General features: G+C 36.8%; 1 protein-coding gene across 1 annotated transcript; it reads left to right on the top strand.

The window, feature by feature from the left end:
* The first annotated feature begins 1,218 nt into the window (after window positions 1–1,218).
* LOC145986673 (uncharacterized) lies at window positions 1,219–24,576 on the top strand. Its single transcript, XM_083120959.1, has 7 exons — window positions 1,219–1,409; window positions 8,140–14,306; window positions 15,127–15,277; window positions 15,613–15,680; window positions 18,081–18,170; window positions 22,143–22,296; window positions 24,401–24,576. The coding sequence occupies exons 2-7, from the start codon at window positions 8,259–8,261 to the stop codon at window positions 24,502–24,504; spliced, it is 6,615 nt and encodes a 2,204-aa protein (XP_082977085.1). The 5' UTR covers window positions 1,219–1,409; window positions 8,140–8,258; the 3' UTR covers window positions 24,505–24,576.
* Window positions 24,577–26,119: the final 1,543 nt, after the last annotated feature.

The raw sequence follows: 26,119 nt of genomic DNA, 5'->3' as shown, positions 1-26,119 counted from the left end.
CATGAAAGATGTAACAGAAAAGAGTACAATAAGAACCCTATATTTTAGCCTGTTCCAATCGCAACTAACATATAGCATTATATTCTGTGGAAATGCAGTAAACAGCACAAAAATATTTAATCTTCAGAAAAAAGTATTAAGAATTATGATGGGAAAGAAATGGAACGAACCATGTAGGGAAATCTTTAGGGAACTTGGCATTCTACCACTACCCTGCCTCTATATACTTAATTTATTATTATGGCATGTAAAAATGGATCTGTCAAAGATCTCCAAATGCAACAAGGAAATACATAATTACAACACGAAAAATAACTCCAATCTTGCAGTTCCAATGCATAACACAACACTATTTGAAAAAGGTCCAAAATCCACAGGCATCCACCTACACAACAAGTTACCAGATCACATTATAACTATTGAACCAGTAGCCAAATTCAAAAAGAAATTAAGAAATCATCTGTTGTAGCATTGCTTTTACACAGTGAGTGAATTTTTGAACGTCTAATCTACCAACTCACTTATGGGTTGATGGATTGGAGGTTTTTTTTACTCTTACCGTTATATTATCTCTCAATATTTAATGTTTTAATCCATTACAGAATAGTATTTTTATATTGTAACTTTAACATGTCTTACTGGTGTTACTTTTATCTATAGACAGTACAGTACAGGATTTTTGAAAGGGAGGGGTTATGTATTCTTTTCCTTGGTAGTCAGCCCTCATTTTCTCATATTTTCCTACCTTTGACGTTCTTTTTCTCATGAATACTTGGCGAAAGGGGGGGTTATAACCCCCATTAACCCCTCCTTGGGCACGGCACTGAGACAGTATAACTAATACGAGTACACACATCCAAGCATAAAACTGTAATAGGCTAAGGTATCATCTCATTGTATATTACATTATTATATTTCATTGTATTAGTATATTGTAATGTTCGACTGACATGTCTAATATCGCAGCATGAAAATGCAAATGTGATTCATGGATGAAAAAAAATAGAAATATAAATGTATAGATGAAGTGCGGCACCAAGTGACGTCTTTTATAGCAAATAGCGATCAATTCCCTCAATTACACAATATCAGCAAACCATGCTTTTTGCAACCGTCAAAAAAATTAAAAGTTTGTGTATGATGGGTACTTAAACTGTATGCTGGGCGTAAACAGCCACATGTAAAGCTGTAAGTCCAATAAAATTTTGTTGAGTTGAGTTGTGTATGATGGGTCAATCTAATTAGTAATAAATGGTTTTCTATAATAATTCGAGCTGCAAGATACGGCCACAGTATGTTCAGATTGGAAAAAAAGAAAGTTCAGATTCAAAATACTTTGGAATATCCCATACACTGGCTTCTATCTCCTGAATAGTTAGATGGGTTGGATCCTATAAAGCTTATATCAGGTATGATTGTTTTTCTATATATATACACATTACTTGTCAAGTGAGGATTACTGCAACTTGATCTAGATCTACATTAAATTCATATCTGTTAGTATTTTGATTGTTAAACGTCACTTCTCTATCCCCTGTAGTTGATCGCAACGATGAGTATGAATGGAAATAAGAACAACTTCAATGAAAGACAAAGGCCTCATCAGGAATTCGAACGCACAACCTTCAGCTAGTATTTAGATCAGTGCTCGAAGTGAGAGGGGATGCAGGAGGATGGTACATCCCCAGCTAGCAAAATTTTCGCAGAACATCACTCCTACCCCCCAGTTGTCCCTGTGACCATGTAAAACAATAGGAGCATAACCCCCCCCCCCATCTGCCCAGCTGGAAATCTACACTTCAGGAGCTGATTTAAACTCATTATTACTATTGTCATTTAGCATCGCTTTTCTACCTATTTAAGTTAATCATGAAACCCACCTTTGAAATATTTTCCAGTTTTCATGAATAAGAGGAGACAATGGAGGGACATGCAAGAAATTATATAAAAAAAGGGTGCTACCCTTTCCAAACACCAGATTTCAGTCCTTGAAATCTCTATAAAATGTGGGACTGAAACGAAATTGATTGCATAAAATGTGTAATTTTCACCTGACATTCACTTTACAGTGGAATTATGTCCCTCTACACCCTTCATCTTCTGTTAATTTTTACTGGTTCGATAGGAAAAAATCATACCCCCCTCCTCCCAAACTGATCAGCCTAGCTACGTCCCTGGAATACATACTGCTGAATGTTTTCAAGATACCATACCATGCAAAAATACGAAATATACTTTTTGTCCCAGCACTATGGCCTCTTATGCTAACCTTGTCTACCAAGAGAAAGTAAATTGCACTGTCTCCCTAGTTTTCGCAACCAATCACCACCTCTGAAGGTAACATGTATTTTTATTTATCCAATTCTATAGTCATTAATAATTTTAAGTTAAAATAATTGATGAACTAAAACTTTAAAAATGCAGCAAAAATATGAATTGGGGTGGAGATATGGTATTTTCATTGTAAGTGAAAGGGTTACGTCGAATATTAAGGTAGATACAGCTTATATAAAATATTAATAAATGTGTCCTAACTTCCACAGGGAATGAAAATGTTTGCTCTTCCTAAATTTTCACTAATCAAAGCAGTTCAGTTTTGACATTTTTAGTAGCAGCCAGTTCTTCTTCAACTTTTCTTCTTTCCATCCATGTGCTTTGTTAAGTTATATTGAGTAACATGTTCCTAGAGTATTTAATAAAGAACACTCCCATAAGCGTCCATGTAAAAATCCAGCTATCACACCCAGGGACGGTGCTACAGGCAGGGGGGCAACCCCCCCAAAAAACAATGGGTCTTAGCCCCCTGTAGCACCCCTAGATTTTTGTAGAGCAGTAGACGAATTTCGACCGAAAATAAGACAAAAAAAATATAAGTTTACGTCCATAATATTTATGATTACAAAACTTTCATTGGGGCAAGGTCATTGCAATATTCAAGTACGCTTCAGTCAGATCGGAAGATTTATTTATTACGATGTCTTCTAAAATCAATGGGGGTGGGGGAAAGGGCAGCTGCAAATTGCCTTTTGATACTAAGTAATTGACCAAAGGTGAGTCGCCAAACTTGCTACAAAATTGACATTTTACTCTGCTATTAACTACAGTGAACCTTAATACAAATCCAGTCACCTAAACATTGCAATACGGTGCAAAAATCAGCACATTGGGTAATTGTATTGATCACAGGCCTAGTCCTACATGTTAATTAATTATCATTTGTCAGGTTGGAAAATAATTTCTGCAGTACCATCAAAGTGGCCAAATTGCTTCTGTGCAGGAGAATCAATCTTTGAAGCACATCTAAAACTGATTGAATTCTGATCAGCCTTAATGCATAATATATTCTGAAATATTCTAACCTATTCTAACAAAATATTACCCAACCACTTACACATTTTATATCTGTATTCATAAATATTATCATACATTTACCTCCTACTCTCACTAACCTTTATTTTAATCTTACTTATCTCCTTGTAGAATGCTGTAAACCCAACTGGGTTAATTTTCAGGTACCAGGGCATAAGTGCCCTCATCCACTTGCATATTTTGGGGTTTCCCTCCATTTTCTTAATTCTGAAATATTTTTATAATCTTCTGCAGTTCTTTTCACTAATCAAAATGACCAGTGCAAGAGTTGCAACTTTATTTATTGTAACCTAGTGAAGGTGAATTTGCAGTGAAAATATAGTCTGTAATTAGTGTGGCACCTTCATTCTTCAGAAATGTTACTCTAAGTAGATGGTATTTCTTGCATACCCCAACTTCTTGTCTTAACTTATAAATTCCAGTCCTTGAAGAAGAAAACAAAAGATACTTCATTTTGGCAGAATTTGTCATTAACACACGTTCTATGTTCTATTCAAGGGTGTTATTGTTTAGTTGATGCATACTTTATGAAATTAGTACCGATTTTCTGAAGCACGAATGCTACAATCTTTTGCCACTTCTACTGTTGTGAATTGAACACTTCAGAGTCCAGGTTAAAGCTTATGTCAAAAGTTATGGCACACTAAGGCAGAAAGACAAAGGCAAAGCAAGGCAAAGATACCCCTGTTTGTGTACAGTACACACATGCCATGAAGGCATATGGGCTAATGGAGTTATAGAGCTCCACATATTCTTGAACTGTGCCATGGGATGATGTGATCAACATCATGTCTGGCCACCTTTAACGCTCTTCACCCTTTAATGAAAATTTCAAATAATGTGTTATGTGTTCATGTGTTTCATCATGTTAAAATGTGCATACCACCATAAACAGCTGATTGCGGTAAATCAAGTGTTACCTTCATAATCGAATACGTAACAAGAGGTTGAGTGCTTTATCTATTCTGTCCATGGAGCAAAAGCTTGCAAAATCTTTGGATTTAAACAAGGTTGCAGATAAAAACAGACATATCTTATTGTTCAGTGACGTATTGTATTGCTCTTGTTGTGATTGCAGTGTTATATGTAATACTCGCGTACTTTCGACGTGGCCTTTGGCCACGTCTTGTACGCTCGCATGCGTGACCTTCGACCATGTTGTGGGCGCAATCATGTTATAGATGGCAGTGACGTGCGGTGACGTCGACACTTGGGGTAGCAATCAATGGTGTGTGCAAGGGGGTGGGTGGGTTGGTGTGGGTCTTACCCCCCCCTTAGGGCCCAGTATTCCTAAAAAAACAGAACGTCAATAACAGGAAAAGATTGCAAAATGATGAATGAGTACTAAAAAAAATTACACGTAACCCCCACCCACATTCGAAGATAAAAGACGATTTGATTTGACCACTAAGCCAGAGATCCTGGGTTCGAATCTCGGCTTGGCCATGGTTGTTCTTTATGTGTGTCCCTTCATCAATTTTATCGTATCAACTTCGCGATTAGCCAAAAGTAGCGGAAAAGCTAAGTAAAATAAACCAAATCAAGCAATCAATCAATGATTTGATTTTTGTTACTTAGCGTCGCTTTTTTGTCACATTTGGTTAATTGCGAAGATGATACGGTAAAATTAATGAAGGGACAAACACAAAGAACACCCATGCCCAGGTCGGGGTTCGAACCCGGAACTCCTGGTGTCAGCCCGCTGATTTGGTGGTTTAAGTCCACTTTATGCACAGAAACAAACAGGTAACAAAACATACTTTTTGTAGTTTATTCAATAATATTCATTTGGCTTTTCGAGTTCTGAGATACATTTTCATTCCGAATTATTGCATTATTCACTGCATAGTACAACACATAAGGCACAAGAATGCGTGTTCATCGCGGGTTCGAATCCCGGCCTGGAGTGTTCATATGAGGTCCCTTCATCAATTTCATCATATCATCACTAATCCTTATTTTCGCGATAACCAAATGTGACAGAAAAGCGAAGTTAAATAAACCAAACCAACATCAAACCCAATTAAATACATACGTTACAGGCCAAGACATTAGTATATTTAAATAAAACACTACTAAAACGAGAGCGATAGAGAACCTGAGCAAATATTTGTAATTTAATCATTATATATTCTATATTTGAAAAAAAAAAGACAAGAAAGAAAGCATAACATTATTGTCTGCAGATAACACGTTCCCATTTCATAAATAATAAAACTACATCCCATATTATACATACATATTGTACCAGTACAACGTGTAAAAAGTTGTGGTGTAAATACAGAGAACATAAGTACTGCAGAAAATTTCCCCCTAAGTTCTTTATAGGATTTACAACGAAATCGAAAGGAAACCAATCCCCTATCTGTCCTATAAGAGATAGACTGAGGGACCTGAAAGCACGGGCTTTCAACCATTGCAGCGGGGGCGAGGGGGCAAGGGAGGTAGAGGCAGAAATCTTCCCTTTTCCTTCGGAAACCCGTTTCTACCTGGAACTGCTAAGGCGGAAGAAGAGCGAGCTAGGCCAGTTTTCCCCTCAGATCGCAACGAGGGACGAGAAGCGCTTGAAAAAAAAAAAGTGTTGCAAATGAACTGTGGCTTTAACAAGACAATAAATATTGTGATTTGAAAATAATTAGAGATGTGAGATTGATTGATCTATCTCTGCTAGACTAGCTACTCCTCAGTGCACGTCACTGATAGATGGGGTTCCACAATGATCTTAATGACTTTGAAAATGTCTGCATATTGTATTGGATGATGGGGATCATGTTTATATGTTCGCTAATTTGAAAAGTTTATAAAGTAACTTTGTGTGTGTATGGGCTCTAATAAGGTACAAATATTCAAAATATTATTGTATATTTTCTTAATAATAAACTGAGTAAGTAATAATTGTTTCAAGATAATTAGTTGGATTTGTTTGCATAAACGAATTCAATAGCGACACTAAATTGAAAATGCAATATTTACGTCTTTTGTCATTTTCACATTTTTGAACGTAATTGGATAATAACTGTGTTCCGTCATTCCCCCCAAATTCCTACCTTGCCTCTGTAATAAATTCTGACGCTCGTATTTTGAAATACGAAAAGTCTAGCATAATTCACTTACAGTAGTAGAAAATAAACTTTCTTTAAGTTCCCTAGCAACGTTCGTTTCCATGGACAACAACAGGCACGGCAAGCTCTAAGGAATTGCATGTCATTATACCCCCTCAACATTTAGTTAAAACAACCACGATGTAGATATTTACGCATTGAGTATAACAATATATACGTAATTGTATCTGGACTGAATCTTCTTCTTATGTAGATGTCACCCTTGTTTCAAGCACCTTTTCGAAACCATGAGTTCATTCATCTGTGTGCTATTGATCTGTCAGAAATATAATGTATTTAGCTAGACAATTAATTATTGAAGGAAACAATGTGTGCTGCAAAAAATTTCCGTGGCAACGGTTGCTAAGGACGTGAGAAAAGGGCATTTTCACCCTTAAGGAAAGGCCGATTGACCGATTTTTTAATTTTCTCGGCCTTTTGGGACGATTTCATGGGGGGTCGTAATCGGGCATTTTTCGCCTCCGGGGCTTCCTTCATGGAGAACATTTATGTCAGTGAGTCAGTCAGTGGTGGGATTGGGGCTTTATATATATTGGATTTACACTTATATCCACAGAACTGATAGTGAGTAGATTCGATGATGTATTGTTCATAAGAATAGCATGTCTGTCATATTATTCCACTAAATAATTAATTACTAAGGAAAACAGTGTGTTTATTGTATTTTAATTAACATAAAGGATTAATGCATAAATGAACTTTTGTATATGATGGATCAAAATGCAACATCTCAGTGATTTACCTTTGGATCTGACTAAAATATGTCATTGGTAAAATTATACCATAGTAAAGTATTAAGTAAACACACTTTAACCGGTATTAGGTCGTAGTTTCAGTTTGGCGCCATCACTGATCCACTGATCATGCCCTCTCGCGCTCAGCTTCTCTTGCTTTGTGGATAAAACTGTACTTCTCAACCTCAAATCAAAATTTCACTGCATAACAAGCCTTCAATATTCGAAGTTACCAAGATTTGAGGTTTACAAGATTTTGACACATTCCACAGTAAATGTTTATCTAGAGATTGGATTCCACTTGTAGTATTTCAACATGCAATAGTGAATATTTTATTCCCAGAAAAAGAACAATTGCAAATAGTATGAATCAACTCAAAACTTAAGGGGTGTAAGAGGTGATTCCTCTTTGGAAGATGCCAAATGTCAACCTCTCTTTCACGCATGGACATCCACAGGATTTTTTCCAGGGTGGACTTACGGCTAGTATAATCCTCTGAGGGGCTCATGTTGTGTTCAGTCTGTGTGTGTTTGTGATTGTCTTTTCATAAATTTGATTTTATCAGCATTCATTCTCAGCTTCGCAATTAGCCAAAGTGAGGTAAAAAAAATAAATCAATCAATCCAATCTTTAAGTTTGGATAGTTCATTGATTGGGTGTATTTTACTTTTCTTTTCAGCTACTCTAGCTAATCACAATGATGAAATTGATGAATGGACAGTCATGCCAAGACTGGGATTTGAACCTGGAACCCCGGGTATCATAGCATGTTGTGTTAACCACTCCACCACAGAGGTTGGCTTAAGTTTGGATAGGTCAACTAATCCAGGAAATTTATGTTGTTATCAAAGACACGATTTAGAAACTTTTTATCATTGTTCTTACTCTGATAATTAATCTGGTTCATATGCAGGTAAAAGTACTTCACAAAAAGTGCATATGCTGCTGTTCCTGAAGAAACACCCAACACCAGAGAATTAAATCCTGCAGCACCAACTTATCCAATAAGTCTGCAGAGTATGGGGAAATGCAATGACAGTCATTTCATTTAAAGAAACAATGCTATCTCAACTAGTAGGTAACAGTACTAATTTTAATTTGAAAGAAGAAAATGATGAACGAGAGATGGAAGAAAATGTTACAAAGAGGTACGAAAGAAAGTTTATGCCAATTGTCAAAGGATCTGCAAATTGGAAGGGTTACAAAGGAGAAAACAAAAGGGGAAGAAATACTAATGTTAAAAAGCATTTTTCTTATGTTAATAGATCAACTCGTGTACATAAGAAATCTTGTGTTGAAAGTATTGGCCATAAAACATATAATGTAAGTTTTCAACAAGAGCAGTTGTGGAGAGAACAGCCATGTTTAATAGAAAAGTTCTCAGAAATTGGACAAAGTAATGAGGATATGGTTAGTGATACTAGTTCACTTTATGAGCCCCAGAAAAGAGATGTTTACACTAGTAAGTCATTTGAAGGCCATGCATCAAACAATGAAGCTGATATTCACCAAGATGAAAATGATGTGTTTGTGTTTTCAGCATCTACAGAAGATAATAGTGCTAACCTTCTACTCAAGTTCACAAACTGCAACAATTATCAAAATCGATACAATAAATCTTTCTGTTGCAATAAAGGAATTACTTCTTCTCAAGAGGTATCAACATCTTTGATAGATACGAACAGTGAACATGAAGATGCTACAGATTCTCAATCAGCTTGTAATTCTGATACCCTCAATTCATCAAAAAAGTTTTTTGTTGATATTGCATCTTCAAGTGAAATATGTGTTGATAATTTATCAGTTCGATCTGACACCACAAGCAACAGAGAAGATCTGTGTGAAAATTCATTGTCAGGAATGCCAATACACACAACTGACGAGGTATTTGATAGAAAGGCAAATAATATCAACATGATTCCTGAACAAAATATCTTGAGGTTCCAGCATGCTTCGCGTAATGTAGGTACAATACAAAATATAGCGGGAAATGTTCTGAAAGAAATTGTGAGTACAAAAAAACAAATTGCCTACTTGTCATCAAATGTAAAATCTGAAAGACAAAGATACCTGTCTGATGAATGCATACAAATCAGAACATCTGATGAAACTATTTTGAAAGGTGAACAAAATGAAAAGGACATAGAAACATCGCCAGTTTCGTCAGAACATACATTAGGAATAGATTTACAAGAGCAGACTGAAGAAGTATATGCTTTGAGCAGTGAGAGTATAAGCTCTGCAAAGTCTGCTACTTCTGTAGGAACATTAACAAGCAGGCATCTCTCCAAAAATTCTGAAGAAAATGAGAAATTAAGTTATGATGATGCTACATGTTTCCAGGAGAAATCCATACTTTTCTCCAGAGATACAGCCATACGAAAGCATTCAATAGATTCTTCTGTGCATTCCATAAAAAAATTTCCCTCATGTCCTTCTCTCAGTTTGGAAGACCAAGTTAGTAACCACGACCAGATTCAAGTGGCTGAAGCTGCGAACAATCACTTACATTGTGATACATCATCAGAAAATGACGCATCTTTAGAAAAGCACTCAGTCTCAAATACATCTGTATCTACACCCGACGATACATGGTTGCTCGATTACAAAATGCTTGACCAAAGATCTTGGCTTAAGCGATCATTTTCAACACAGGAAGAAACTGACCAAGAGGACGACAATTCAGAAATACTATCATACATTTCAGAGCAGGGACCACATTCTTCACTTTCAGGAATGCAATATGGCTATATAAAACCTTGCAAATTTCCAAAAATGGCAGACGAATCACTCCAATCCTCATATGGTGAAATCTGCGAAAGTACAGACAATGACACACCATCAACAACCAAAGATCTTGCATCCGAACCAAAGTTCACAATCACTCAACCATCTGAACAAGTTAACCAGGAGAATACAGACATGTGCATGTGCAAAAAAAATTCTTCAAGAGACTCAAGAATGAATTTATCACTGAAAGAGAATATTGAAGATGCAAGGTCATTTGGTGTGTCGACTGACAATGGGTGGGAAACCTCTTTGGATCAGGATAGATACTATTTCTCCCTACCAAATATTGGTGAAGAGACAAAAGTCAATGAAGAGTATCAGTATCATCAATCAAAAGCAGAAGCTGAAATAACCCAAGGGAAACTAACATCAGTTTCTTTAAAATCATATACCTTGACACAGCATCCAGCTATTAATGAAGCAATAGTTACGGGAACAGGAGAGTTGGTGCAAGAAGATGACAAACTGAGTGAAGAATGCAATGACAGTGTTGAAGAAACGCTGGTGAAAACTGGGAACTTCAATTCTAATGTAAAACGGAAAATACATGGTGAGCATGAACTTCCAACTGAGAGAAAGAGAACTGAAAATGAACCAGAAAGAAAAAGATCAGATATGAATATTGTGTATTCGCCTCGTCAACAAATTCCTTTAACAATTTTGCAAGTGATCAACAGCTTACGTGATTGTGTTGAAATGGAACAACATACAGATTCAGTATTCTCAACATCTGAAAGAATGCAGAATATCCAAGTTCAGGTCATTTTGCAAGATGGAACCACAAGTAAAATTAAGCGAAGTACAGAAATAAAGATTCTAGCATCACCAGAAATGTTTCAAGACAGGGTACAGTATTCTTCTTCTGTTCTCTCATCTCCAGTTTCTGGAAATACTTACAGTGACTGTAACAGAATGAATGAAACTTCAGAAAACTTTTCCTCCTCAGAATGTGTTTCTGAAGATTCTCCTTTAAAGTTACTGAATACAACTAACTACCCTGAAGTAATTAAATATAGAACATCAACGGAGGAATTAGAATCTAATAAGGAACTTCCAAACCATGACTGCACACAGTATTCTGAACTGTCATCCAGTATTTCCACTCAAGCCGAGCAGGTTTCTAATTTAAACTCTAAAAAACTAAAGAATTTTCAATGTACATTACAAGAAAGCACACCAGCTAATCAATATGCAGATAAATATAATACCAGAGGAAAACTTTCTCTCAAATTTACTCAAAAGAAATTAAAATTATCATCTAAGTACAGAAAACCAAATAAAGTCAAAAGGTTATTGAGGTATGGAATTCACGTGGCACAAGAATACACTTCACGAAATCTCGAACATATTCCATTGTATATTAATAATACATCTGAGGATAGCAGTATGAGAAACAAACTAGCTTCCAATAAAGAAAACTCAAAAATAACCTCTGCTCCATTTTCAACAAATAAACATCATGAATCTGATTTCAACAATAAGACTCGAACTATTGAGAACATAAATCAAATTTCTTCAGACAATTTTGTTCTGAAAAATAAATATCTTCAATCTGCTAGTGAAAATTATGAAAGCGATATTAATGTAAGTGCTCCAAGAGCCAGTGCTTATTCAATGAATTTTAGCAAGCATAATGTCATAAGATGTGAAGCTGGTAAACCGAACATTTCACTTCCTGGGAATCCTATAGTCTCACTCACTCATAACAAGAGTAATGAGGGTGACAGATTAGATGCCCAAACAAACAAGTCCAGCATTTCTACATACATTCCTTACGCAGGCAAAGATTTTGATCCTAGCAAACTTGAAGAATATTTTAAAAAAGATGCAGACAGTAAGAACACTCAGGTAACCTGTAAACACAGTGCTTCATTATCGATTTTCTCCACCAAAGATAACTGTGCTGTGAAGCAAGCAACAATTACACGTGACAGAAATAAAAAGGAACGCAGGTTACTCAAAGTTCGTGAACATCCTTTAGTTGAGGAAAGTGAGGATAATCAGACATCATTTTGCTCCTCCTATTCAGCCACTTGTAATAGAGATGGAGATATAGCAAATGGCAATTCAACTCAAGATCAAGAAACTGAAAATGTTGAAAGGAATTCTTCCAAGGTACATGCAGACTATAACTCACATTCGAGTATGTTTCGTACACAAACTAACCATGATAGAGCACATAGTGGCAGTACTGCAGTTGGTGCTGAAAAACTTGAGTTCAGCATTACTAGGACCTTCGTTAATGGAGGTTGTGTGAGCACTGAAGATTCCAACACTAATCACAATTCCGACCCACATAATTGTCAAAGCATTTCAGAAAACAGGGGTCTCCATTCTCACATTGAAGATTCTAAAAATGAACCAACTATAACCTTAATTATTGACCATGATTTTCTATTGAACTGTCCTAAAAGAGATGAAAATAAACATAAACATCTTGAGGAGGAAACAGACATGATTGAACTTAAAGAAATTGCTCATACTTCTCCAATTTACTCATTGACTTCTTGCAACCAGGAACCAACCATGCAGAATGAATTGAAACACTTACCATTTGAAAACAAAGATAATGATGTGTACCACATAATTTCCTCACAGCACATAAATGACACAAGTACGGAACGTGAGTTTTCTTCTGATGTGAAAAGCTGTGGTATGCTGTCCCATGATGGACATTCCAAATATATGCACTATACACCTAGGGAAATGACTGAAGAAGCTGTCAAAAGTAGTTCTTTCCAGGATACTGGTGGTGAAGCAGTTGAAAAAGAACATAATGCGGAAGAAAAACGAACAGAGTTGACTGAACAGAGAGATACTTTTCAAACTCATGCTAAAAGACTCTCGCAAAGACCTCATGTAGACACTGACATGTTAGTAAATAATGAAAGTGTACTAACATCAGAAACTAAAGAGGAGAATGGTAATGCAGGAAACGTCTCTGCAAGTACTCCCGGGAAAAGAAAGAATTCTGGAATATCAAAGAAACCACTACCTATACGAGTCATGCGCAATGCGGTACAGGTAGTAAGAACTATAATTAGAAGAAAAGACATCAAGAGACCACTTCCTTTCTCCGTAAGTGAGGGTGGAATTCTGTCGGAAAGAAAGGGAAAAACTGAGAAAGTGTCTGCATCTGAGATTGTTGTTGGAAGTGCATTACACCCTTCATCTTTCAAAAGTGGTATTCCTCCTGAAGCGACAATCTCCAATAACAAAGAAGAGAAATCCATGTCCAATATGTGTTCCCTCGATACAAAGAAAGAGAATATTGAGAAAGGAAATCCTTCTTGCAATCAAACGCCTGCATCTATAAGAAATGATAAACTCAGTCATGAAGATCCATCAGGGACAAAGGTGATATCTAACACTTCTGAACCTGACAGGGAAGCGAAGTTAAGTTCTACAGATGCAAATGAGATTCTGAATAGATCTGAAGGTCATAACTGTGTTAGCAATGGCCCTGGAAGAAAGAGGATAATAAAGTCTAAACTGACATTACCCACATCTCTCTTTCGCCAAGCCACAAGTGCTATAAGGACTATTGTAAGCAAGGGGAGATTACGGGAGACATCTGAAGCATCAACACATTCAGAAAGGGTATTTCAACAAAGTAGATCTGAACACCACAATGGAGTTGAGGATAGAAGTCAGTCATTATCTGCAAATCAGGGAGAAAGTGGAAAGGAATCAAATATGCCAACTGAGGACGAAAAAGAAATCCATAAATACTTGCACAAAGTTCTTGTGGAGAAATTTAACAACCAGGAGTACGAACTAATTATAAGGCCAAAATGTAAAGATAGGTCGACAAAAAATGAAAAACAAGAAACTACAATGTCAACTGATATGAACGTGAAGATATCAGATGATGAGGCGAAAGCAACGAAAACAGAATCGCCAGAACCATTGGATGAAGTCCCGTCTGGAGAAAGGCATGTGCATTTTGCTGACGAACAAGATTCTTCATTGCTCACTGAAGCATTATCCAAGTTGCCTGCGGTCAAGGAAAGACCACCGCATACACTTAGCCCTGCAACACTAGCAGCAATGTCTAAGGAACTAAGTAGGGGATTTAGGATCGATAACATGGCATTAGGTGGAGATCTCTGCTTGAATGTTTCCCCTGATGTCAAGAAAGATCCTCACGTGGCCGAAGATGAAATATTGTTCAGCGACAATGACAATCCTATAGATTTCCTGGTGAAGGCTGGCTATACGATAGACGAAGCTACACGAGGAATGGCAGATGACAGAATAAGAAGAAGAATGAGAGCAGCGATAACTGAGGTTAGTATTAACAGCAGAGTTGGGGAGTTGTGCAATACAAGTAATGCATTACTTGGTAACACATTACTGTTTTGGTTGCGGTAGCAACACGTTAACTTTTTCAGTACTTGCATTAGTAATGCATCATCAAAATTACATGAGTAATTATATGGCATTCCATTGCTTTGCATTATTTTACTCGGGTAACAATGATAAAATCAGAATTAGATGATTTAATTGCAAGGATTAAACATGCTTTGTTGTGTTGTGAAAAAAACATGCAATGCAAGAACATGGGGTACTTGTGTTAACAGTTGATTATCCTTATTGTATGACAATGTAAAGGAAATTGTAATGTGTTACTTGTGGAAGCAATGTAATAGGAACTGTAAAGTGTTTTTTTTATAGTAATTTACCCAAATCTGCGTAGGTTGACATTTTATTGATATTGAATACCAATTTCAACCAACTGCTGATAGGCACATCAATGTATCAATAATATTGTCAACAATGTTACAAATATAATATTTTCATAAACAGCATGTAACTTAATGCAAAATTCTGCCATGTTGTATTTTTTTTTATATAAATTCAAAAGTATAACTCATACCCTAGTTTTGCAAAGTAAATGTCTACATGCAATTTCTTTTTCTCAAAGAAAATCTTTTGCAGTCTCCTAGTTACATAATCAGTAAATTTTATAGATTTGATATCAGTTCATCAATATATTTACAAATACAACAGAATAAACTTTTAAATTCTAAAATACCAGACAATTTGCATTTGGACTGAGAACCTATATAAGAATGAATAATGCAACTTAAGGTAATTTCTATTGCAGGCCAACGTATGGGTGAACAGTTTGAAGAAAAGTCAGGTAGCCATGCTGTATGTTTTGGCCATAAAATCCAAACACAAAACCATGAGATACTACCTGTTTCTCGTAGAAGCTATTGTGCACAATAGAATCATGAATGTTGTGAAACTTGATGGTAAGTACCAAACAGATTCAACAACTCTTCATAAGTGAAATACAAGTTCTTTAAAATTCCTGTACGTCAAGAAAATTTGCAGAAACTAATCACATTTAGATGTTACGTTCATCTAAAGCATGCAATGTTAATTAGATATTACCCAATGGCTAGTGTTTCTAATGGATTGATGTGATTGAAATGCCTGCAAATATGCTGGAAACACACCCCACAGACCGCAGGAGTTGGTTCCCTGTTATTTCATAATTAATGATATAAAATTATGGAGTGAATTTTAAATGCTTGTTATTTTACAAGAATTACCAAATTATTATTTGTTTTCTTTCCCCTTCTAGCATATCTTCAGCTTATTTATCAAATTGAAACAGGAGTTCTAAAGCTGAGCAATACCATGGGAATCAAGGTAAGCACGGAACTTTACAATAAGGACAAGATCCTTATGCACACAGCCTCCGTTTTGGTGCTAAAAAAGATACATGCATTAAGAACCCTTGCCATAAGAACAGCCTAGTTCATACTATTCATTTAATTAACATATGTAAGTTTTAGACATTCTTGAGAGACTCTTCATTGCAATGAAATTACACTTTAAATATATACCGTATACATCAAGCTTGCATTTTTCATTCATAGGTGGAAGCAGATGATTACTAATTTTTTGGTTACAAAAGTTACATAAAGTTATAAAGTTGACCATTATTTTATACCTTTTTAAACATGATCATTGAACTTTGAAATATCATTGGAAAACATGTGTAATTTTCTAGTAATAATTAGCAGTTTGAAATTCTACTCTTGTAAACGAGCAACTTCTCCATTAACTAGTAAGGAAAGCTCTGATGTTGCTACCCGAAAGAAGCTAGATGGGGCCTGCAAACAACAGATGCAGGCATTTGAAATCTGGTCAATGAAGTAGATGAAGACCAATTCCATGCCTCATGAGGAGCAACAACTTTCAGGTGAAAGTAAAGTTGACAAGGGAAAGCCACCTGCTAGAATGTAACTTTCTAATAGTTTGGAGGGGAGTATTTTTGTGTATATATATCGTCCTGTTTTTGTACCTTGTTACATTTGTACTTGGTACATAGTCAGAAGAAGACCTTGCTAGAAGGTTGAAACGTTACGTTTAATTTATATTTTATAATAAAATAAATTTTTGCCTTGGTCAGCATATTGAAATTTTTTCATATCATGGAAACAAGGCTTAATGGTGCTAATGAAGTCAAACTAATTACCAATGTATTACGGATGTTTATAGGATTTTGGGTCCTTCCCCTGGCTATGTGCCTTTCAAGATCATTCATTGACATTAAGGAGGAAATCAAAAAGTATTTCTGTTTACCATACTTTCTGTCATCATCCTTTAATATGTGCATAATGTACGGGATATACAACATTGTATCGCAAGATTAAAAACTCATTTCGTTTTGAAATGTAGGTTAATAGAAGCAAACAAAGGTGGACAGTTGAAACGTGCGCAACTGTAAATGTTGAATTTTGGCACAACTTGCTTTCCGAATCTAAAACGCTTAAATTACATTTCAAATAGTTTTGGTGCTTGTATCCTTCACCGATTCCCTCCATGAAAAGTGAGACCTTATCCCTCTCCTAGGGACGGTGCTAGTTTCACACATAGAAATACTTCTTGTAGCCTTCGGTGTCTCTTGCATTTGAAATTTGTTTGATATTTTTCATAATTGTCGCATGAATTAAACAATATAGGCTACTCTAGTCTGCCACCCGAATGTAAACCTTTATTCCACATAGTACACCCTGGACTGCATTTTGCAGACTAACGAGGCTCTGGCGTCTGGACTCTCCGCCAGTACAATCCTCTATGGAGCTTGTGTTTTGATCTGCCAATGTATGTTTGTGATTGTCCCTTAATCCATTTCATCTTATTACAATTAACTTATCTTCTAAATAAAACAAATCAATTAATCTAATCTGCTTCGATCGCTTAATACAGTACAGTATGTTAAATTCCTTCTTAATTCAAAGGAATAAGACAAAATATCCACCTTACAAAGCGAAGTACACAGTGAACAGTTGAAAGGCATGGAGGGGAGATACAATCAAGGGAAGGGATACTTAAATGAGAGAAATAGGAAGGTTATATCAAGATTGACACAGGAAAGATAGGAATGATAACAAAGAGGCTTTACAACATCGAATCCCTTCACTACATTTTCCTAGACTGGAGTGGATAGAGAGAATTTTGATCACATTTGACCCGCGTGCTCATGTGTGTGTGTGAAAGTGCAAGAGAGCAGAGGAGAATGGTGAAAAGGATAAATAAGCAAAGGAAAAAGGCGACAGAAATACAAAGAAATTCAGGAGAGAGGGGGAAGAGAGCCAGAAAATATGTGTCTGTGAAACTTGTAAACTCTTGTCTGCCCATCCTAATTTATCAGTATTTGCCTCCTGCCCACCGGGTCAAAATTTTCTGGCACCGCCCCTGATCCTGAAGTCAACAGTATTGGTACGCAGATGCTTGAATAGGACACCACCAAGAGTCCACGTCCCTCGTAGCACCTTCTTTGCAAGAAATTATTTGTTCCTAGTAAGGACCACAGACTCATCACAAGATGGACTCCAAAACAGCAGCAGCATGGATCACAGAATCCATACTGCGAGAAAAATGCCAGTGAACTAGCCAACACCAATGGAAGTCAGGGAAACGAAATTTCATAATTGCCAAATAAGGTAGGAATGCCATTCATTACATAGAAAATAATACATTTCTATGTCTACAAGATATTTCCCTACCTAATATTCAGTCCTTTTTTTTTTTTTTACATAGGATGAAGAAAGCCTAAGTGATGAGATAAAAATAGCACAAGAGCAGGAAGAAAAAGTGTTCAAACAGATGTCAGAGAAGGCACAGAAAGAGGTAAATTGTCTAAATCATTACCTGACAAATAATTGTTAATAGTTTCTAATCTATCTATCTATCTATCTATCTATCTATCTATCTATATCTATATATATATCTATATCTATATATCTATATATCTATATATCTATATATATATATATATATATATATATATATATATATATATATATATATATATATATATATATATATATATATATATATATATATATATATATATATATATATATATATATATATATATATATATATATATATATATATATATATATATTAGGTTAGTCAAAAAGTAAATGCAATGTTTTTATTTTCTTCAGTATGTTGGCTGTACAGCTTTCTGCGCTCGCAAGCCGATAGATAGTATCGTTGTCTTCGCCTGTGGCAGGTTACAGCGTCATCACTTCAGTTCGCTCTGCAGTGTTGCCAAGTAAACATGGCTGCGCCACTGTTCGTGTGCACCACAGAAGAACAGCGTTCTGTAATCCGTTTTTTGTGCTCTGAAGGTGTACCAGGAGCTGAAATCCATAGAAGACTTTCAGCACAACACGGTGATAATGTTTTACCGCTGCGAAGTGTTTACCAGTGGATGAAAAGTTCAAAAGCGGTCGAACAAGTTCGGAAAAAAAAAGTCAAGCATCAACATTCTGCAGGAAAGGTAATGCTCACACTTTTTTGGGACTCAGAAGGGGTAATTATGGAACATTTTGTGAAAAGGGAGAGAACAATAAACAGTGAACGATACAGTGATATGCTTTCGAACAAGTTGAAGCTTGCAATCCGAAGCAAACGACGAGGTCGATTGTCGGAAGGCATTATTTTGTTGCATGACAACGCGCGTCCCCATACCGCCGCCAACACCGCTCAAACTCTGCAGAATCTACGCTTCGAGATGTTAGAGCATCCTGCATACAGTCCCGATCTCGCCCCGTCGGATTACCATCTGTTCGGTCCACTTAAAGATGCTTTAAGAGGCCGTCGATTCGACACAGATCAACAGGTGAAGGACGCGGTGCATACGTGGCTTGCTGCTCAACCGAAAACCTTTTTTTCTCAGGGTATTGGAAAGCTTGTGGAACGTTGGACCAAGTGTATTGAAGTGCAGGGGGACTATGTTGGAAAATTATATCATTGTAAGTTTTCTATTGTTGCTGTGAAAATTTTAAAAAAATGATTGCATTTACTTTTTGACTGACCTAATATATATATATATATATATAAATGGATGTGTGTGTGTTGGTGTGTATATATGTTTGTTAAGGCATAACTCTCGAACGCCTGCAGCAATTTCAACCAAACTTGGTACACATATCACTTGCAATCTGGTAAGAATACTTTTGGGGTAAGATACCCCTGGCACCCCTAGGGGTGGGGTCAGAAGGGGTGACATGTAAATATAATCCAAAACGACCGATATTAAATTCCGCACAGACAGACATCCGTGACTCTATGCAGTCCTGCACAATGATAGTGAAGTGAGAGGGGGTGAAAAATAAAATGTCACAAATGACTTAGTATCGAATCCATAGTTTTCGGAGTCTCTAAGTTAATTGGTGACATTCACGATGAAATACAAGGGTCGTTCAAGGTTCACCGGGACTTTTATTTCTGCAGAGGAAATAGGTAGCAGAAGAAACACCAAACTATGTCAGTTTTTCAAAGTATTCTCCGTGCGCGCCGAGGCACCGTTGCCATCGTTCTGGCAGCTCCCGAATTCCTTTGGCGTAGAAAGAACTTGGTTGTTGTCGTAGCCACTGGAGGACATCGCTCCGCAGTGCTTCGTCTGTCGTGAATTTCTTCCCTCCCAGATGGTCTTTAAGGGGTGCAAACAAATGATAATCACTGGGGGCTAAATCCGGACTGTAGGGGGGGATGGGGCAGAACTTCCCAGCGCATGTCGGCCAGAGTTGTTGTTGTCACATTGGCCGTGTGAGGGCGGGCATTGTCATGGAGAAGAATGACATTTCCAGACAACATCCCAGGTCTTTTCTTGTGAATGGACTTTCGTACAGCACCACTCAACAATGTGGAGTAATACTGGGCATTAATCGTGCTCCCTTTGTCCAGAAAATCCACATGGATAACGCCCTTCATGTCCCAGAAGACACTTGCCATGATCTTTCCAGCGGACGGCTGCATTTTGCTTTTCTTGGGGGGCGGGGAACCTTTATACCGCCACTCCATGCTGCGTCTTTTGGTCTCTGGGGTTGTTGTGCGACCATGTTTCATCACACGTGATGATGGATTGCAACAATTCATCACCTTCTGCTCGAAACCGATTCAGAAGCTGTTCACAGACCGTCCTGCGTGTCCACTTCTGATCGAATGTCAGCTGGCGGGGAACCCACCTTGCACAGATTTTGCGGAAGCGTAAGTGGTCATGAATGATTGTCTCAACACTCCCGACACTGATATTCACCTCGGCAGCAATATCCCGCACTGTTACTCGCCGGTTCTCAAGAATCATTTGCTCAACACGTGCGATATTCACTGGTGTGACTGCAGTCGGGAAAATGTGTCCATGCGCTTCATTTGTCACCAGCTCCCGTCCTTCGCGAAACTGCTCACACCATTCGTACACTCTTGTCCACGACATCGTTTGTTCACCATACTGTGCTTGCAATCGTCGGAAAATCTCAGCTGGTTTCACTTTCTCCTTCACGAGAAATTTGATTACACACCGCTGCTCCACAGCCACAGACACACTGCTTGCCGCCATGTTCGCTGCAACTGCTGCACATGCGCGAAATACGTCATGACGGGCGCTAGTTACTCGCGAAGGAATACATTACGTCACCCGCACGTTTCATCATGATCCGGCTATTCATCGATTTTTTACGTACGAAAATCCCGGTCAACCTTGAACGACCCTTGTAAAATTAGTTACATTTTACACTATAGTTAGAATTCATTATTTTCCTGGCTAATAGAAGATTGGGATAAATAAATATCCGGGCAATGACAGGTAATCAGCTACTTACAAATATTTTCATCTAAAAAAATCTAATACTAAACAAAAGAGTGAAAGTTGAAATAAAAAATAACCTTGAAAAAATTAGTCCATACTTGTAATGTGTGTGTGTGTGTGTGTGTGTGTGTGTGTGTGTGTGTGTGAATTCTAATTTCCGTGATGTAATCAAAGGAAAGGGAGAAAATACGTAAAAATAAATGTTACAATGACCACAAGCTTCTTCACAGTTCCTGAGAATTTGTATTTTTCTTCCCATTTAATTCAAGGCACTGTCACTTTTGGTTAATCATGATGATGAGGATGAAATGGTTATGACTAGTGTTGGGCAATATATCATCTAGACGATATATAGCGATATTGAAAAATATCGTCCAGGTGATATCAACTAGATGATATATCATCACGATATTTTAGTGATATATATTGTGTCAGCGCTATATCATCAAGATATTTTGGTGATATATATATCATGTCGGCAATATATCATCACGATATTTGGTGATATATATTGTGTCGGTGATATATCATCATGATATTTGACAATATATATCGTGTCTGTGATATATCGTCATGGTATTTGGCAATATATATCGTGTCTGCAATATATTTTCATATTTGGCAATATATCTTCATGATATTTTAGCGATATATATCATGTCAGCAATATATCGTCACTATATTTAGCGATATATATCGTGGAGACAATATATCGCTGATATCACGATACAGAAAAAATATTGTATCGTATCGTCGGTGACGATATATCGCAATATCGAATTTCCGATATCGTCCATCCCTAGTTATAACATGATACTCATGAAGGAACAATGACTCAAAGCTAGAACCCTCGGTATTGAGATTGTGGGTTGACTGTTCAATGTGTTCAGCCACTGAGGTGGCCTACTCCTTTAACTTCAATATGAAACTTGATGATAAATCTAATTGGCTGAAACAATAACATGACATGATTGAAAAAACCTGTATCTTGCTTATTTCAGTGCATGCAAGAATTTGGAGAAGAATTAAATGCTCAACAAGTTCATGTTTTACATGCTTTGGCTAATGGGTACAATCCTAGACTTGCCGTGCATGAAGATTTGCTAGCACATTACATTGGTTGCAGGATTATAACATCTTGTGTGGCGATTGATGGTAAATTTAGTTCTTATATAAATACAGGGTAACAATTAATTAATGACCACATTTATATTGTAAGTTTTGTGGTACTAATTTGGTTTTCCTTTTTCATTTGAGGTTAATATAAAGATCGACCTTTTCAAAATTTAGTGGTGTAACATGGAAAGGTGGAGTGCACAACAGCGAGCAGATAGTGAAATTTTATTTCGCTAGCAATTACTGGGTGATCACTGCTCAAAGAAGGTTCCGTGCAAGGTTTGGCGGACGTGCGTGTCCTTCGAGGCAGTGTAGTGACAGAGGCAGTGTAACTGATGCTAACCGTACTGGTAGGCAGAGATCTGTGTGCAATGAAGAAACAATTGCAAGGGTGAGAGTTGCAATCACAAACAGCCCAAAGAAATCTGCAAGAAGGTTGTCACAAGAAGTTGGTGTCAATAGAGATTTGCACTTGTTTCCGTACAAACTTCAGATATCCCATCAGTTTAAACCGACTGATTTTCAAAAACGTTTAGCACTTTGCAACACAATGATTGGACATAACACTAATCCGAATTTTGGAGAGAGGCTCATAATGACCGATGAAGCTCATTTTCACTTATCTGGTTATGTGAATAAGCAGAATGTGAGAATATGGACTGGAAAAACCCTAATGAAATCCATGAACGCCCTACACATAGTGCAAAAGTTACTGTATGGTGTACATTATCGAGATCATGGATCATAGGCCCATATTGTTTTGAAAACGCAAATGGTGTTACTGTAACTGTTAACGGTGACCGTTACAGACAAATGTTAAGAGCATTTTTTCCCCTGAGTTACAGCGTCGAAACCCCAATTTTGAGGACATGTTTTTTCAACAAGCCACACTAGTCGTGAAACAATGCAATTATTGCAACAGAAATTTCCCAATCATGTGATTTCAAAGTTTGGTGACTTTGACTGGTCTCCTCGTTCCCCAGACTTAACTGCTCCAGATTTTTCTTATGGGTGTACTACTTAAAGTCTAAAGTCTATGCCACACAACCAAACAACTTACTGGACTTGAAAAGAGCCATAAGAAATTAAATTGCCTTGATATCAAAGAAAACAATTTCAAAAGTTATGGATCATGTGTTTGTTCGTATTCAGGAATGCCTACGATTCAATGGAGGGTACCTCAAGTCTGCTATTTTCAAAAAATAAGCAGTGTTTGTTATTTTCCTGTACATTCATATATCATACTACCTACTCCTTTACTTTTGTAGCTGCAAGTTTAACACACATAAAATTATACTCAAAATAAATGTGGTCATTAATTAATTGTCACCCTGTAAATACCTGCTTCAATTGTTTAAAAAAAAAAAATGTTATACCAGAGGCATCTGTTGAGCGCATGCGTCAATTGTGGGAAGTGAATGATTACTTTCTTTCACTTCAGATCCAAGAAATGTAATATAGAATTATTTTCCCACAATTGATGCATGTGCTCAGCAGATTCCTCTGTTATACAGAAGGAAAATTAAGGTGTCCAAATATTATAAAGTCTGGACCTGTCAGGACAAAAGAGACATGCACTAAATTTTTATGTTAATGTCCCTGTTTAAGCAGCACCAAGCATTATCCAGTCTGCCATTAATTAGTGCCTAGGGGTAAGGCAGACAGAGCATGGTGCAGATCACAGCACCTCTATTAGGGCCACAACTCCTATGGTGCTATACACATCTTCCTGAATACATTTGTCCAGTTACACATACAAGCAGAAAAATGTGATAATTTTACTTTACTTGGACTAATTTAGGATTGAAGCTGGAAAAAATGAACAGCTGCTGGATTTTTTGAAAAAATAATTAAATTCTTTGAGCAAACATGTCTATGCAGAACACATTATTTAAGAAACGTAGTGGAATTCAAGATTTTACATTCCTGGATTTCAATTTTTTCACCCAGGTCACCTAAAAATGTAAAATCAAGGTTCCACTGTATTTATTGAATGTATATTTCCAATATATTACGATTCGACTGTACCAATGTAGAAATCAGAAACTAAAGTTACATAATTAATACTAATAGAAATAAAATTCAGTAATACTGGATTTATGTTATTCACGGTCAAATAACAGCACTAACTTTTAACTTTCAGCAGCCGTAACTTTCCTATCTCGGGAGGAAGGACCAATCAAATTACAAGAGTTTGAAATTTTTTGTGGAATTATGGAGGATCATAAAAGTATCAAAGAAGACTGATCGCACTGTTAGTACACAAAATAAAATATTTGTGTACATTTGATCATATTTTATTGTTAAGTTAGTTACTCATATAATAAAAATATGTAATTACTACTCTCTATTCTCTATATAATTAGGGATGTACTAGCAGCAATTAAGTGAAAATATTTTTGTGCTTGTGTGCACATGCATACACCTGTATTCTTTGAATTCAAATCCTGTGGTAACAATTTCAGATAGGCATATAAGAGTTCTTAAAACTGACAGGTAAAAAAGAATCGAAAATTTCTCTCACTTGCAGTACTCGTCTCATCATCAGAGATGTGATGATATAAGAATGGTCATTTACAATTTTGCAGAGAGATCCTTAAAGACAAGCAAAATTATATATTATTCAACATATACAGTGTTATATAGAATTTTATAGTGAATATTGCTGTAAGGTTGTGTATCTACAAGCTGGTCATGAACCTTTAAATTTGTGTTCCTTCATCTTTTTTAACGTCATTCTATCACGACTATTCTCAAAAATTACTCAGTCAACCTACCTCAGAAAACATTTCTGCCATGCTCAAGACAAACTCCACTTTCTGGACATGCTTGTACAATAGGGATGCATCTGCCTGGAAAGTAAATCGGTACAGGTTTAAGTCCCCTGCAAAGCAAAAGCGTTATTGCTGAACTGTCACCATGAAAATGTTATTCTTGCGCAACACATAACAAATTGTTGTGTTCCATCAGAGCTGAACAAATATAGTGAAGTAAAAAAAAAAAAAAATGAAAATCAAACCATAAGCTGTTGTACGAGTGATGAATAAAAAGTTATGTCACCAACTTCATAATTCACTTACATTCTTTGATATCCTTACTTGTGTTTACAGCAGTTGCAGGAAAACAATCTGCAGTTGTAGCCCTTGAAATGGAGGCACGTAATGACCATTTGTTAGTGTGGTTTAAGCAATGTTGAAAGAATTGTTCCCTATGTTAACTAGCACCTATGGTATGGTGCTAACATGATCAGTGTGCATCACTGGGTTAAACATGTCAAGAGTGAAAAGCAGGAAAGGTGGATATGTGTAATGAGAAATAAAACAGTCATCCACAAGAAAAAGGTTGATGATGTCATGGGATACTCAATAAATTTTTCACAGAAAAAATTTGGCACATTTAACACATCACAAAAATGTGTGATACAATACTACTCTGTTTTCATAAAAATCCACCTTTTCTGGTTCACACACTATTGGCACACCACTCTTAACACTTGTAAATATAATAACCGTGGCCTAACAGCCCGTGAGGGCCAGTGCCTACCTACCATTCCCACCAGACGTGGGAGATCATCCGACCTGTTAAGGTGATGTGTGGTCAGCACGATGAATAGCCAGTCATTTTTGTAGGTTTCTATAACGAGTTATGCTCCTCATTTGTAGCTCCTCAATTTCATCATGATGGTGGGTGGTCACCAGGTTTAAATCTCAGGAGAAAAGGTGTTAGCCTCCCCCAGGAGACTCAAACCTGCATGCATCCCGTAGCCAAAGCCCAAAGCTTGCACGGCCACGGTGCAGGGCTAAACACTTGCACGCATCAGTGAATATCACTTGGAGCAAAGTTGTCAACAGTGTAAAACACA

This window comes from Lepisma saccharinum, chromosome 4 (genome assembly GCF_977018435.1).
Source record: "Lepisma saccharinum chromosome 4, izLepSacc3.1, whole genome shotgun sequence".
NCBI lineage: Eukaryota > Metazoa > Arthropoda > Insecta > Zygentoma > Lepismatidae > Lepisma > Lepisma saccharinum.
Note: the sequence above shows the minus strand (reverse complement) of the source record. Positions and strands in the feature narration are given on the sequence as shown.

Coding starts and splice junctions, on each gene's coding strand:
- LOC145986673 (XM_083120959.1), top strand. CDS start 8,259: ATGACAGTCATTTCATTTAAAGAAACAATGCTATCTCAACTAGTAGGT. Junction 14,307..15,126: donor TGAGAGCAGCGATAACTGAG/GTTAGTATTAAC, acceptor TTTCTATTGCAG/GCCAACGTATGGGTGAACAG. Junction 15,681..18,080: donor GCAATACCATGGGAATCAAG/GTAAGCACGGAA, acceptor TTTTTTACATAG/GATGAAGAAAGCCTAAGTGA.